Source organism: Heterodontus francisci, chromosome 38 (genome assembly GCF_036365525.1).
Source record: "Heterodontus francisci isolate sHetFra1 chromosome 38, sHetFra1.hap1, whole genome shotgun sequence".
In the NCBI taxonomy this organism is placed as follows: domain Eukaryota; kingdom Metazoa; phylum Chordata; class Chondrichthyes; order Heterodontiformes; family Heterodontidae; genus Heterodontus; species Heterodontus francisci.
Genome location: NC_090408.1, coordinates 23,951,470 through 23,967,922, shown reverse-complemented (window position 1 = coordinate 23,967,922; position 16,453 = coordinate 23,951,470). Strand labels below are relative to the sequence as shown.

Below are 16,453 nucleotides of genomic sequence, written 5' to 3'. Positions count from 1 at the left end.
CCACTTTAGAATTGTACCATTTATTGTATTTTGTTTCTCCATGTTCTTCCTACCAAAATGAATCACTTCACATTTCTCTGCATTGAACTTCATCTGCCACCTGTCTGCCCATTCCACCAACTTGTCTATGTCCTTTTGAAGTTCTACACTATCCTCCTCACAGTTCACAATGCTTCCAAGTTTTGTATCATAGAGTCATAGAGTCGTACAGCATAGAAACAGGCCCTTCGGCCCACTGCGTCCATGCTGACCATAATGCCTATCTATACTAATCCCACCTGCCTGCATTAATTTTATATCCCTCTATGCCTTACTCATTCAAGTACCTTTCCAGATGCCTATTAAATGTTGCTACTGTTCCTGCCTCCACCACCTCCTCAGGCAGCTCATTCCAGATACCCACTATTCTTTGTGTGAAAAATTTACCCCTTTGATCCCCTTTAAACCTCCTCCCTTTTGCCTTAAATCTATGCCCTCTAGTTTTAGTCACCCCTACCATGGGAAACAGACTCTGGCTATCTACCCTATCTATGCCTCTCATAATTTTATATACCTCTATCATGTCCCCTCTCAACCTCCTTCGCTACAGGGAAAACAGACCCAGCCTATCCAACCTCTCTTTATAACTCAAGCCCTCCAAACCAGGCAACATCCTTGTGAATCTTTTCTGCACCCTCTCTAGCTTAATCACATCTTTCCTGTAGTGCGGCGACCAGAACTGCACACAGTACTCCAAGTGCAGCCTAACCAACGTTATGTACAACAGTAATATGACGTCCCAACTCTTGTACTCAATGCCTCGGCCGATGAAGGCAAGCATGCCATACGCCTTCTTCACCACCATGTCTACCTGTGTTGCCACTTTCAGGGAACCATGTACTTGCACCCCAAGGTCTCTCTGCTCAACAACACTCCCCAGGGCCCTGCCATTCATCTGAAAACTTTGAAATTGTGCCCTGTATACCAAGGTCTAGGTCATTAATATATATCAGGAAAAGCAAGGGTGCCAACACTGATCCCTGGGGAACTCCACTACAAACCTTCCTCCAGCCCGAAAAACATCCATTAACTACCAATTCAGGAAGTGCATTGTTCAATAGCCTAGCCTATACATATTGCTTCTAACATTTGTGTGTACATGGTGACTATTTATCCCAGGTACGTAGATCTGTTAATAATCAACTGCATTTTAAGAACCTCATGCAGGATGGTAAGAATACTATTCTTTCAGCATCCATTGCAAAAGCCATTTTGAGGGTGTATCTTCTTAAACTAATCTACTTTTAAGCTAAGAAGTGCAGCACAGAGAGAAAAACCACAAAATGCAGATACAAAACCCTGTTTTTGTTGCAACAACCTCCTCGTTCCCTTGAAATAATGCAGTAACAGGAAATAACCTGAGGTTATTGGCCTCAATAGTGAAACTGTCTCTTAGCTTCTATTCTCTAGTTGGCAAGGCAAAGTTTCTTTGTTTCTTGGCAGATCAAGTTATATTGCACTTAAACAATAGCTATCAGTCTCAGAACAGAAGCTGCGATGTTACTTCAAGCCAAGCATACATTGTTTCTGATTTCTGGAACTCCAATTCTACTGCCCCCAAGATAGTTCGGCAAATGCAAGGTTATATCTGTCAGCAGAGCTTCTATCCCAGCAGTTAGAACTTCAAATGTTTAGAGTGCATGTAGCAGGATGCACACTGCCTAAACATTTAAATTAACTCATTGTCACCATGGGCATTTTTGAAAACTGCTGTGACAGCACTGTAGAGTTGTAGTCCGTGCAGCATCAAAGCAAAATGTTGCACACAATTCTGTCTGGAGTACAGTCGGACCCTGAGTCTGGATTTAGACTACACCTTTAGCATTGGTGTGACATTAAAGTTGTAGTATAAACAGTTAGTAATATTTTAATTTAAAAATGGATTTTATACACGTGAGAAGACCTCTGGCTTTGCTCAGTTGAATTATATGTAGATGACTCCTCTAATATAAAACAGCAATGTATGACAGGGAAAGTGTTCCTGAAAATGACACTTACTTGCAGTAAGTGCATTGTATATGCAAGAATTTTAATGTATTACTTAATCAGCAAGAGCAGGGCCAACAAAATGAGAGGAGGGACAGGAAGTCTATAGATAATAGGATGGTGCTGGAAAGTCTTTTAATTGGTGGAGTAGAGCAGTTCTTTAAATTAGTGTATTTGGGAGGTATTTGAAAGTTAAATAATATAAACTATATTGGTATTTCAGAGTGTAAATGATCAGCACAGATTGGAAACAGGGCCTAGACAAATAGCTGGCATAGAACAGTGAGTAGGAGCTAACAACTAAAGTAAGATCTGGAACTAAAATAAAAGCAAAATACTGCGGATGCTGGAAATCTGAAATAAAAACAAGAAATGCTGGAACCACTCAGCAGGTCTGGCAGCATCTGTGGAAAGAGCCGATGAAGGGTCACTGACCCGAAACGTTAACTAAGATCTGGAACTATTTTGTCTAAATTACAAGCATAGGGATATGGGGCAGAGTAGAAATGAAAGGGGGGTGGGGGAGGAATCATAAAGCAGGGCAGAGCAGAGATTAGAACCGGGAGGTATTTTAAATTCTAATATACCCAAAGCAGAAAGAGGAGCATAGCAGAGGCCAGAGACAATTTGCTTAAACAACTAGGAAGGAGGAGTGGGGCCTAAACAGACAACTAGAAATAGAGCCTAAAGCAGGGCAAGGCGATGAAGGGAGGTGGACTGCCACAGAGAAGGGACACCTAAATGGCCGGGAGGGACAGTGGCACGGAGCTGGGAGGCTTTTCAAATGCAAATGTATTAGAGCAGTTCCTTACAGTTAGTGTCCTGCATTGCATCGGCCAGCAGAAGTAGAGCACCAAGGAAATGCAAGTGGAAGCTACAACAGCACTATCGAGTGTAGGGGGTCTGCAAGATTTTATATGTCTTTTTATATGCCTGTCTGTGTACTTATGTAAGTGCTGCCCTATCAAGCATGACTGAAAGAAATTAGGACACAAGAAATAAAGTTGTATACAGAAGTGCATACTGTACAAATTATTTATCACACTTATCTATATAAATATGAACATAAATTCCAGTTAGTTTTGCGCCATTATCCCCAAAAATCTCCCATAAACAAAAAGGAACAATTCTATTCACTGTGCCAACTACTCAATGACCATAGAATGGGAGAAAATCATGCACCCTGTTCTTGTCCACACCAGTATTCAGAGAGCCGTTACGGTACATCCCACTATTTTGTAGCTTTGCGGAGAAGGACTGCGATAATGGTTTGTAGACAGAAGGTGCAATTTCACAAGTTGGTTGGTTCGATCCATATGCCGCGGAGGTGGTTTTGTAGAGTGGGTTTTGAGGTTTAACGAACGGAGCTGGGGAATGTGATGGCGTTGGGATATTTGCCATGCAGGAAAAGATGAGATTTCCAGGATTCACGCAGGGAGACCACAGCTTCTCTTTGTCCTCTCCCTTTGGAGCATCGGCAGGAATGGGAACATCATCACTCGTTTCCTTTTTATGTTCAACTTTTGGAGCAAACATTTGATTTTGCTTATCACTCACTAAGTCTTTACACTCAGCCTCTGGAGCAAGGAATAAACGGGGCTCATCGCACACAGTGTCTATAGATTCTGGCTTCACAGCAAAGGATGGATTGAACTCATCGCGCAATTCATCAGACTGAACCTTCCCAGCAAGGGGTAAATTAAGATCATCACACACTGCGTCTTTCGATTCAACCTTCGGAGCAAAGGATGGATTGAAATCATCACACATTGAGTCTTCAATCTGAATCTTTTGAGCAAGGGCTGAATTAAGATCGTCACACGTTGTATCTTTAGAGTCAGATTTTGAAGCAAAGGTTGGACTGAGATTATCACACACTGAATCTTTAAAGTGAACCTTTCGAGCAAGGTTGATATTATCATACATTGCATCTTTGGCCTCAACCTTTGGAGCAGAGGATGGAGTCAGATCATCATCACAGGTCGAGTCTTTAAACTGAACCTTGCGAGCCGGCGCTGGAGTGGGATAACGGCTCATGGTCCCTTTAAATAGGAAGGTCACGTCTTTCCAGGTTAAACAATGACATTTACAGGGTCACCTTTCTGATGAAAGGTCACAGACCTGACACGTTAACTCTGTTTCTCTCTCCACAGATGCTGCCTGGCCTGCTGAGTATTTCCAGCACTTTCTGTTTTTATTTCACCTTTCTGGGATGTTCATCGATCTCTCTCCTGCTCCCTTTCGCCAATTAGTTTAGTACCAGGTTGGTACTGCAATGCAACAGTGTCCACAGGGAAGATCGTGCTTGTAACCAATGCCTGTCTCGCTCGTTGCCATGGCTCGATTGTTCGGCTCGAGCTGTTTGTTATGGTAGCGGTGCCTTGGTAACGGTGTCTGATTGGACGGTTGAAATTACGTTCGGATTCGGTGGGGTGCGCGATGCCCTCTGGGAGTTGTAGTCCCGGTGACGCGGCGGTCGCCTGCTGGTCTATGGGGGCGGGACAGCAAATCCCACAATGCAGCACGGCACGGGCGCACCGCCTCCTCCAGGGGTAAGGGGTGGGTGGGCTGTGTTTGTGCTTCGCTCGGTCGCGTCACCGCTCGTCAGTCAAAACATCACAAGGGCCGGCGGCTGGATGGTGTTTTTTTTTAAGCGGTTAACAGTGTGAGTTGTTGCCGGGTGAAGGGAGGCAGGTAAGGCTGCTGGAGGACGGCTGGGCCCGGGTTTGTGCGAGTGCGAATAGATCGGCTTGTTCTCCAGGGGTCGGGTCGGGTGAGGTGAGGTGAGGGAGAACGGCCGATGCTTGCGGCGGCCTCCCGGCCCGAGGGCTTTGATCTGAAGCGCCGCGCCTGACAGCACGGAAGCGGCCGGGAGGAGTGAGGGGCTCCGGCCTCCGGCCTCCGGCCTCCGGCCTCGGCTTCTCCATCGCGGGATGGAGCCGGGGATTAAACCTGTGCCGCCCCGGGGGCCGAGTGACCTATTTCTCGCCGTGTTTCCCACCGTCCCGCGGCTCCACTTTCACAGCAGACGTTCTTGGAAATGATGACAAAGTCAGGCACGTTAACTTTTATTTGCACCGAAGGAAGCGACAGATGTGTCAAAGTGACCGCACCAGCTGTTTATTTTGGTTGTCGCAGCGCGTTCACTTCCTTTGGCTTCAGATCAGGCAGCTCGGTGTAGTTACGCAGATTGAAACTGATTGCAAGATCTGTTTGCAGTTACGCAACTTCCCCCTTCCCCATTATCTGTTGAAATAGTAAATAACACACACAAACATTTAATACCACATAGTATATCCAGGAATGATGAAATTAAACTTAAGCTCCACAGTTTTACTTTCTTCAAACCCCTCCTTTGATTGCCATCAGCAGTGATGAGGAAAAGTTGATGCAATTATAAACACTTTCCTTTTGTATGACAATTCACATCATCCATATTTGTATATAAACAAACATCTGCAAATGATCAACATTTTCCACACTTCCCTAATTTCTGTGGAAAGAGAGGTTAAAACTAAACTGTTTTAAGTAAATACTTCTGAAATCTACAACTTTCAGCGACCCCCAAGTGGCTGTTTTATGTTAAGCATTTCCCACCTGTAATTCAACACTAATTATTACAAAAGTGTATAAAAAACACTGCAGTTACAGTGAAGCTTTATGTTTTGCACCAACTCTCAAGACCGGAGAGTTACCCAAAGGTCCTGATTACAGAATGTGCAACTATTGTGATGTAAAAAATCAACCCCTTTGTCATGCATTTTTGATATACACCTAATTCATAAAACAAATAATTCCTAATCTGAAATAAAAACAAGAAATGCTGGAAATACATCAGAACTTTCTGATGAAAGGTCACTGACCTGAAACGTTAACTCTACTTCTCTCTCCACAGATGCTGCCAGACCTGCTGAGTATTTCCAGTATTTCTTGTTTTTATTTCAGATTTCCAGCATCTGCAGTATTTTACTTTTATTCTAATAATCTTAGTTATTCTCTGTTGTTGTTGTTAGCCTGCCATGGATTTGGATAGAAATCTTAAACTTTTATGGAGCAGGCTGTGACTGTCTTGGTGAACAGGCTTATCGTTCCTTCTGAATATCTTTTTTATGTGTGCAGTTATGAAACCTCTTATTAGGTCTATTAGGGTCATCCTCTTTCCTCCCCCACGTGATGCCTGGTATCTTGTCTGGCACTGTCCTCAGCTGCATAACTGAAATTGACAGTTCAGCAGAGCAAAGGATTAATAATGCAAAGACACTCTGGGTTGGGGGTGGGGAGACAATGCATTATCTCTAACTATGTTGGATTTCATTCAGATGTAAGATTTGCTTAGAATTGGAAAAGGCCATTTAGGGGCCTGTTTCATTTTTGTTGGCTTCAATCTGGCTTACTAATTTTATCACCACATACTTGATTTTCTTTTAAACCCATTTTTTTGGTTTCAGAGGCTTTCTCTGGGAACTTATTTCATTGGTTTATTTTTCTTTGGGTAAAAATAGGTTGCCCGACTTCCCTTTTTGCTCCCAACTTCCTAATTTAACTTGTGCCTCCTTTGCAACAGTGAACAATTTGCCTATATCATCTTAGTTAATCCCTTTCATCATTTATGATTAAGATTTAATTCTTAGATTTCTGTCTGGTTTGGAATTAATGGCTAGTATAAATTTTCTTACAGTAATAAAACTACTGGAACATAAGGAAGAGTATTATCATTAAATTGATCTTAAACTGCAATGATTTGAAACACTTTAAATAAAGCATTCACCTCTGTTAAGTACCTTGGGATGTTTTATTATGTTAACAGCCCTATAAGTTGTTCATGTCATCCCATTTTGTTCCTGTTCTGTCTTTCACTTATCATTTTTTGCTCTATATTTTTATTGGTATTTTCCAATGTGTTTGAATTCTTTTTTGCCGTTCATTTGTTTAAAGTTCAATGTACTTAGTTTACCTGTCTTCCTCCTGCTTGCCTGTTTGTTGTTTTTGAAAGTGGGAGCAATGTATTTTTATTTAAACAGCAAGAATATTCATTGGCTGGAAACTAGTATTATTGGGACAGTTCCACCAATGAAAAGCCTAAATTTGCACCGTTGACCTGGTTGCATCAAAGATGTGTAAAATGAAACCAGTGTAGACCAAAAGCAATGAAACCAGAATTCAAAATATAACATTAATTTAAAGGAACTCTTCTGCTTGCAAAATTATCTTTTCTGTACTTTCACTGTAGTGTGGATTCAATTATCCAATTATGATTATCCCCCCCCCTTCCCACTTTTTAACTTCCAATTTCATTTTTAATTGTAATTTTAGATTTTTTAACCTTATCTTTTTTGTATTTAATTTTCCTTTTAAATTGTTGTACTTTTTTTCTTTCTGGTGTCTATGGTCCATTGTGTAGTTGGGAGCAACTTTCAAAATGCACTGGACCCTCAGTCGAAAGTCCAGATTGTTAATGTGTGACATGCGCAAAACAATGAAGATGCTGTGTTGTTTGAGCATATATTGTCAACTATTGGAGCACCTCACCTCACTCATTCTGAGTGTTATGAGCGAATGCTAGCATACTTTTGAGTTTAAATAAATTGGTGATTTAAGCAAAATACTATTTGTGTGTATATTTTTATTTTGAAATTAAGAATTGTTGACAGGACACATTTAACATAGCAGTGTAATGACCTAATTTACAGAACTCTACATGTAATTTTCTCATCCTTCTGTTTGCAATATGATAGTTTAAAAGTCAAGCTTCATAGTAACAAACATTTTAACACTTCTAAATATATGTCCACTACAATTTATAATAATACGAGTGTATTAAGGCAGTTCTTTTGGGAAATTATACAAGTATTAATTCAATTACGATTTCTTTCACTTTTAATTTATAAGAAAAAAATTCAAATAACTAAAATAACCTTTTTTCCAGTGATGTGCATTGTAATTTTAATGTAATCAGGAAAAGAACAGTAACTGAATTAATAAGAGTGTAGCATCACTGCTATGCAAAAAAAGTATATTCTAGTCAAGTCCACACATTGCATGAATACACATTTCAGCAGTTGGAGAATCTAATTATTAAGTTGATGAATGGTATAGCTCCTTGGTTTGCAAAAATAATTCAAATAGTGATATTGAATATCTCGCGTTTGCTAAAATGGTTCAAGATACAATGCTGGTTAGTGGATAGACTCAGAGAAAATTAGATGGCTTTTGAATCATAGGACCCATTCTGAGGTCAGTCATTTGATGAGATCTTTTAAATTTGAACTGCCACTTAAGTTCAGGGACTGTAGTGTGGATTCAATTATCCAATTATGATTATCCATTAGATTACCCTTCATAATGCTGGTTGATCAAAGTTCCGCTGTAATTTAACTGCTGATCTCTTGTATCACCAGCACATTAGTGACTTATTTACAAGGCACACTAAAGACTATCTAGGGACAGAATTCCAATCCTTGTCAATCTTTCCTCTATTTTGATTTCATACCTCCAGTACTGGATTCTTGAAAATTGGATTTGATAGTCTAAATGGATGCTCACCTAAGGTTAACTGTGGCTCAGTTGGTAGCACTCTTGCCTTGAGTTACAAGGTTATGGGTTCAAGTCCCACTCCAGGGCTTGAGCACAAAAATCAAGGTTGATGCTCCAGTGCAGTACTGAGGGAGTGCTGCACTTTTGGAAGTGCTAACTTTTGGATGTTAAACTGAGACTCCATCTGCTTGCTCGGGTGGATGTGAAAGATTCCATCGTATCCTGGCCAATATTTATCCCTCAATCAACATCACAAAAACAGATTCTCTGGTCATTATCACATTGCTGTTTGTGGGAGTTTGCTGTGTGGATGCTGGCTGCCATGTTTCCTGCATTATTAATATGAGTAGACTGCAAAAAAAACTTCATTGGCTGTAAAGTGCTTTGAGATGTCTGGTGGTCATGAAAGGTTCTATATAAATGCAAGTCTTTTTTTCATCCTTGATCCATTGTTTCCATTTGTTAAAGTGGTTTGTAAGCCCATAATCAAAAATCTTCCTTTGACATGCTTATCATCTAATAGTTTTCTAATATAAAACACAGATGTGTGTGCTAAAGTTTTGTTTTATTGCTGTTGATCACTGCTCAGTAATTACTGGGGAAAGGTAAAACACAATGGTGAGGTCCATGTTTTTGCTTTCAGTTTAATTCCATGCAGTAATGATACAATTTTAGAAATATTTTGAGTGCAGAGCAGCATACTATAATTTTGCCACTAAACTTATGTTTTGAAAAGTTTTCAATTCCTATCATATCCCATGATAGTTACTGTTTTCATTTCATGCAAGTTAAGCTTAAAGCTGTAATGCACTATAAATTTTATGACTGAAACTTGCATGTCATGAAAAATTGCAGAAAACAGGGTTAATTACAAATATAATGTTTTAGTGGTGGTTTTGAGAGTTTCAATGCCGTTTTCATTTGGAATAAAAAGTGTAACAATAGAAAAGTTTTTTGAAATGTCAGGCAAATCTGAGTTTCATGCATGGGGTTGGTGGGGGGCGGGATAGTGGGGGCAGGTGGTGAGAAAAGCTGGGTGAACCTTGGAAATATTATGTATGCTTTTTCATCTGGCGTATGATATCTAGTCTATGAAAGCAAACTAAAGTGGGAAGAGGTTGCATTTCGACAAAAAAACACGATGGTTGTCTTGTAGATTTAAATTCAGGTTGATGTTGCTAGAATACTCTTGAATTTTAGATTGTCTTGTAGCTGTTGACTAAAGGCGTCATCATGAGGATATATTTATCAGATATATATATATACATAGTGTTGAAAGCACCACTTTTATTTTAAGTTTGCACACTGTGTGTGCAGCTGCTTCTGTGAATAGGGACCTTGCCTTCTAGATAAGATAGGTCACATGTTTCCTCAAATAAAAACAGTCTGTTATTATAGAACAGTCTGCTATTAATCCAAAGGTTTTTTTACTGAAGTAAATTTTAATTATTCACTGGTATGCATTAAACAATTTTAATAAAAGAGCACAGGAGGTTTTTCCTTTTGCACAAATAAAGAATAAACTGCATATGTTGGCTTTTTATGGGGATTCTGTCTAGTTCAGATAGAGTTGTCTGGGTTCAAAGAATATTGATTAGAAGCGTTATTAACAATAGGCTAAACCAGATAATTGCTGCATAGCAAAGTGTTGGTTATGAGCTAAACTTTGATTTTCTTTTGTTAATTTTGATCTGCTTTGTTTTGCAGTTACCTGGGCGTGAAGATGTCAGAGAGTTCCAGTGATAGTGAATCATCCTGTGGTTGGACCATAATTAACCATGAAGTAAACAATATTTTTCTGTTCTATCTGTAACTACAGAAGTAATATTTAATTCTGCATCTCATCTATGCACTCGAGAGACTGAGTTTTGAAAATTCACAAGATGCAAGAGCTGACTTTGCAATAACCTAATTTTTTTTTAAAAAGGGAAAGATTTTCTGTTCGCACTCTGTTACAGAATAATGTCCCTGGTTTTTATAAGTGCATTTACAATTTTGGTGCACATAAATAGATAGGGGAAATCACCCCGCACTGTTCTTTCAAGCAATACACCAGTTTCCATAGTATATTCAATTTGATATTTGCATGGCTTTATTTGGTGCTGGTCACTTGATTAGCAATTTACTGTGCTTGTATTTTGTACCAAGTGGTTAATAACAGATACACTTATGCATTGTTATATATAGCATTTCAGATATATTGTGGAAAATCCCTGTTATGTACTATTTGGAGCACAGAGTTTCTCAGCTGATGTAGCTGATGCAACATCTTTGTAATTATTCATAATTATAAATCTCACAAAGGAAAATTTATAAAGGGCTTCTGATTTAAGTATATCATAAGGCACAAGGGGAAGCCAAGTGTCATTTTTTTTTTAAGAACTGATAAAGCATTTGTGATGAGCAAAATTGAGTATTATATATTCAATAGCTGTCACAAAAGTTGTTTAAAATAATACTGCAAAGCTGCTTTAAAAAAAAAATGTCAGTAGTGAAGTCCTGGTAATTTAGGCACCTTATACACTTATTTAAAAAAAAAAGTAAATAGATATATCTTGCAGAATAAGGGCATAGTGGTTTCTGCTCTCCATTGTGCTTAGATTGGCTATCTGATATGCCAGAACCATCACAGGATAGATAGTAAATGTGATTATCTGCTGTATTTTTCCATGTACAGGTGTATATGTAAATACATATTTGAAAAAGTACTTGAACAGCAGTAAGAATTAATTGGAATAATACTGGGCACATATTGCGAGATGTGATTTCTAGCTAAATTTATGATCGTTGCTTAGTTTCTAAAGATGCTTGTAAGTTGTCTATCTTAGAGATGGGGAAGTTTGCCATACAAAATAATGTGACTTTCAATTGTACCCAATCTGGGTGAAAATTAGTAGGTATTTAAGCTAGAAAACACAGATAACCTGATGGGATGGTGTTTAGCTGACACTGACACTTCTGGATTTCCTTATTGCTGGCATCAGAACAAGAAATTATGCTCATTTGCAAGTCCCTATTTGGACAGATCTAACGTAGTGGTGTTCTGGAAGAAATCTGAGATAAATAACAACCACAAAGCTAATAGTGGTGACCTTTATTGTCATTGCCCTCACAAGTGATTATCTTTTTATATTCAAAATACTTTCTCCTGCTTCTGCCTTCCCCATTTAATAACTGGAAACCTGGAATTAAAGAAGCTGAAATGGCTGCTTGTTAAGGTTCTGTTGTGTTGGGGATGAAAAAGACCCATTCTAAGAATGATGTGGCTTTATTCCAGCATATCTCTGTGCAGTGTTGACGTATAATATTACTTGTAAATTTTCCTTAGCATAAATATGAAACATCTCCAAGAAATTGTAATTGCATTGAAGCCAAAAAGCTGGATTGGCCAGACATATTTGTAGCAATATTCCTGCAGGAGAAATAGGATGAGGTAAAATGGTACTGTGAACATCATTGACACTGGGTTAGAATTTCATCAATCCAACTTAACGCCGAAATGAACACCGGTTTCCGTGGCAGCTGACACAGAAATTTACTGAGAATCTCATTTGCATACACCAGAGTGTAAAATCTAGCGTAAACAATCAGGGTCAGAGGAAAGCGTGGATCATATGCCATCTGTGTTCTTCAAGTCCCTCTTTATTTAATTGATGTTATGAAATTTAAAGTATGAAGACATCAAACTATTTATTTATGTATAAGCACGGCATGTTTAAGAAAATGCAATTGTGGAAGCTTTTCTCTTTTTAATGTAACAGATGCCATACAAAAACATTTAACGATATCGAAAATACTGATCCTCGTAAAAGCAAATAAAAGATCACTTTAAAAAAAAAAGCTATAATGCCAGAAATAACAGACTTTGGTCTTACTGCTTTTAAATTTTGAATGTAAATTTTTGCCTGTTCAGAATGTGCTTTTGCTTGGAAGCAGAGCTATGTTAATGAGCTAGGTGAGGTTTTCGGTGGATGTAGCTCAGGGGTTGCGCTATTGATTGAGGAAATTTGTGCTTAGTGGTTCTGGCATAAAACACAGATATATTTCCTCAGAAAAACCTAGCACAACACAGTCCTGATGCAGTTGTTACTCTGAATGGTATGAGGAGAAATCCTAGCCAACTATGTTTATTCAGTGGGTGATGTCAAGTTTTAAGATGTTTTGAAATGCTTTGCAGTGAATGAATACTGAATATCATTGTGCCGGCTGTTTGTTTTGATAGCATTCAGTGGATTGTTTCAGCAAGAGGGCATTTTGGGCCAAACAGTGCTATAAACAGCCCATTGTAGATGCCATGTTGTATTCAGCAAAGGTAACTGTTGATACTGACCACTGTGGTTAAATATTGTAATCATTGCCACTGTCGATCGAATGCCATTAATAGACATAGTAAATCACAAGAAAAGCACACTCAATCCATTCAGTTCACTGTTTTGAATTTTATTTAAAAAGATGGATCTACTGGCAATTAAGAATATTTTAAGATTTAGTTTCACTTTTCTGGCCATATAATTGCCCTTGTACTTAACCTCTTCTTTTGTTTGTGCACGTTATTCCTTATTGCCTATTAATGAATTGTTGAAAGTAACCCTTTATAAAAACATATAGCTGCTGCTTAAATGTGCTTTCGCTGTCTTGCTCTGTGACAGCTTAATATCCTATGAAACAAAACTTAACTCATTTGATTGAATGTTTTCAGCAGGTACACGTCTGCTGGTTTTTAAGCAATGGCATTATGTTAGATTGGATCTGAAGGGTCAAATTGTATGTGATGTATACTGTGCCCATGCTGGCTGAATCAGTGATGAGTTCCTAGAAACAGTACATACTGGGTTTCTGTTGGCTGTTTTCTGGCAAGACGTTCCATTGCGACCCAGCTAGCATTTGCATCACCAGGACAAAGTGGAAACACACATTTTTGGGAAATCTTGGTATAAATGATGCATTTGAACCCATTGCACATGGCTTTGGGAATCCAGACAAGTTACCTGGAAGAATATTAGGAACATAGGAACAGGAGTAGGCCATTTAGCTCCTCAAGCCTGCTCCACCGTTCAGAGATCGTGGCTGATCTGCAACCTGACTCCATATAGCTGCCTTTGCCCCGTATCCCTTAATACCTTTGGATAACAAAAATAAAAGGGGAATGTTCATGTTTCATTGAGTGTGACTGATTCCTGCTGAAACAAAATATACTTTTGATATGCTGATGTTGATTGAACGCAGAGGCAGTGAGTTGCACATGTTTTATATTATCTTTGGCTCTCCAATTATCACAAAGATTTCAGACTAAGAGGATAATAACCCATGTGTCTTTTTAAAGCATTATTTGAATGGTTGAGAAAACAGCATGTCATTTTTTTTGTTCTGATGTATCTTCGAAGGATCTTGCAAAAAGTCAGTCAAGATATCAGGCACAGGTTAGGGAATCAGGCCCAGCTTCCTGTCAACAGAGGGCCTGGGCTAGTTTGACTTCATAGTTGCATGGCACAAGAACCAAGCTGCCATTATTTAATTCTGATGAGAGACAGGAGGACATTGTTATCGTTTTGATATATGTACTGTGGAGGTTAGCAAATTTTGTAAATGCACTGCCTTGCGCTGAATATGTTCTGTGTTAAAATAAATTGTCTGATGGTTTATAGCTGGATTGTTGGTCTGAGAGAGCTTATGTATTTTCAATCTGCCTATTGAAGAAAGGGGAATCAATTAGTGGCACATTATATAGTTCAGTGGTAAGGGCTCTCCATTTGATGTCAGAGTTTCTCCATCAATTAAATGGACATTGAGCAGAAGAGGTATGCTCTGGATTATAGGAAGCATGAAGTCCACTTAAGGAATGGTCAGTGATACCAAACCCAGGTAGAGTATCTTGTGTAAAACACAGTAATAATCTGCACACCTTCAAAATGATCTCTGAGAGGAAAGTCACAAACTGTACTCATTGATATCAGTGTTTTTTAAAATTTGTCCTTGGGATGTGATCGATGCTGCCAAGGCCAGGATTTATTGCCGAGCCCTAATTGCCCTTGAGAAGGTGGTGGTGAGCAGTCTTCTTGAACTGCTGCAGTCCATGCGATTTAGGTACACCCACAGTGCATTTTTCTGTAGTGATTTGATGCTAGGCCATTTCAAAGGGCAGTTAAAAGTCAACCACATTGTTGTGGCTCTGGAGTCATATGTAGGCCAGACTGGATAAGGATGGCAAATTTCCTTCCCTGAAGGGCATTAGTGAATCGGATGGGTTTTTATGACAATCCGATAGTTTCATGATCATTATTAATGAGGCGAGCATTTTTATTCCAGGTTCATTCATTAATTGAATTCAAATTGATTAAAGTGGTACTTGTTAACTTATGATCTCCTTTGATTAGGGTTCTGATGTGGAGGTACTCAGTTCAGACAAAGGAGAGGCTGAAGGCATTCCGCAGCCTTTACCAGATCAACAGCTTGACAAACCCTGTGAATTGCAAGGTAAGCAACATAGCCAATGTAAATATGTGGACATGTCCAGATGACTTGCATCCCAGGCTGCTAAAGGAAGTCAGGGTGGAGATAGCAGAAGGGCTTGCCATAATCTTGCAATTTTCCCTGGATACGGGAGAGTGGCAAATGTGACACCCTTATTCAAGAAAGTGTGTAAGGACAGCAACTACAGGCCAGTTAGTTTAACATCAGTGGTGGATAAGGTGTTAGAAACAATAATCAGGGAAACAATCAACAGCCACTTGGAGAAGTTTGAGTTAATTAAGGATAGCCAGCACGTATTTGTAAAAGGCAAATCATGCTTGACTAATCTAATTGAATTTTTTGATGAAGCAACGGAGAAGGTTGATGAAGGGGATGCAGTGAATGTTGTGTATATGGATTTTAAGAAAGTGTTTAAGGTACCACATAAAAGGCTGGTTAACAAAACTGAAGCAGATGGAATAGGAGGGTCAGTGTCCAGTTGGATAAAAAATTGGTTTAAGGACCGAAAACACCAAGTCATAGTAAATGGTTGTTTTACAGACTGAAGAATGGTTGACAGTGGTGATCCCCAAGGGTCTGTGCTGGGACCACTGCATTTTTTTGCTATATATATAAATGACTTGGATCTTGGAATACAGAGTTGAATCTCAAAATTTGCCAATGATGCCAAACTATGAGGTGTGACGAGCAGTGAGGATGATCTGAACTGCCTGCAACAGGACATAGATAGACTAGCAGAATGGCCAGCCAGGTGGCAGATGGAATTTCATACTGACAAGTGTAAGTTGATACATTTGGCAGAAGGAATAAGGAGAGGAAATACATACTTAATGGCACAATTCTGAAGAGTGTGCAGAAACATATGGACTTGGGGTGCAATTGCATTGATCTTTGAAGGTGGCAGGACATTTTGAGAACGTGATTAGTAAAGCATATGGGATCTTGGGCTTTATAAATAGAGGCATTGAGTACAAAAGCTGCGAAGTTATGCTGAACCTTTATAAAGCTCTGGTTAGGCCCCAACTGGAGTATTGCATCCAGTTCTGATCACCACGCTTCAGGAAGGAGGTGAGGGTCCTTGAGAGGGTGCAGAGGAGATTTATCGAAATGGTTCCAAGGATGAGGGATTTTTTTTTTTATTCGTTTGTGGGAGGTGGGTGTGCTGGCTGAGCCAGCATTTATTTTCCATCCCTAGCTGCCCTTGAGAAGGTGGTGGTGAGCTGCCTGCTTGAACCACTGCAGTCCATGTGGGGTAGGTACACCAACAGTACCATTAGGAAGGGAGTTCCAGGATTTTGACCCAGTGACAGTGAAGGAACGGCAATATAGTTCCAAGTGAGGATGGTGTGTGACTTCAGGGGAACTTGCAGGTGGTGTTCCCGTGCATCTGCTGCCCTTGTCCTTCCAGCTGGTATAGGTCTTG

The 16,453-nt window shown here is 39.5% G+C and overlaps 2 protein-coding genes across 5 annotated transcripts in view; one reads left to right on the top strand and one right to left on the bottom strand.

The window, feature by feature from the left end:
• Nucleotides 1-619: 619 nt before the first annotated feature.
• Nucleotides 620-16,453, bottom strand: part of pierce2 (piercer of microtubule wall 2) — a 141,657-nt gene continuing 125,823 nt past the window's right edge. Inside the window, exon 2 of the mRNA XM_068017833.1 lies at nt 620-5,271. Coding sequence (XP_067873934.1) covers nt 3,175-4,062 — 888 coding nt within the window. The 5' untranslated portion in view covers nt 4,063-5,271 and the 3' untranslated portion in view covers nt 620-3,174. The remainder of the gene's footprint in view (nt 5,272-16,453) is intronic.
• The window catches only part of ccpg1 (cell cycle progression 1), a 66,565-nt gene continuing 54,700 nt past the window's right edge, over nt 4,589-16,453 (top strand). For 3 of the 4 annotated variants that reach the window (XM_068017830.1, XM_068017832.1, XM_068017829.1), the window contains exons 1-3: nt 4,589-4,719; nt 10,267-10,342; nt 14,934-15,033. In XM_068017830.1, coding sequence (XP_067873931.1) covers nt 10,283-10,342; nt 14,934-15,033 — 160 coding nt within the window. In that variant the 5' untranslated portion in view covers nt 4,589-4,719; nt 10,267-10,282. The remainder of the gene's footprint in view (nt 4,720-10,266; nt 10,343-14,933; nt 15,034-16,453) is intronic. The other variant, XM_068017831.1, reaches the window with a different exon arrangement.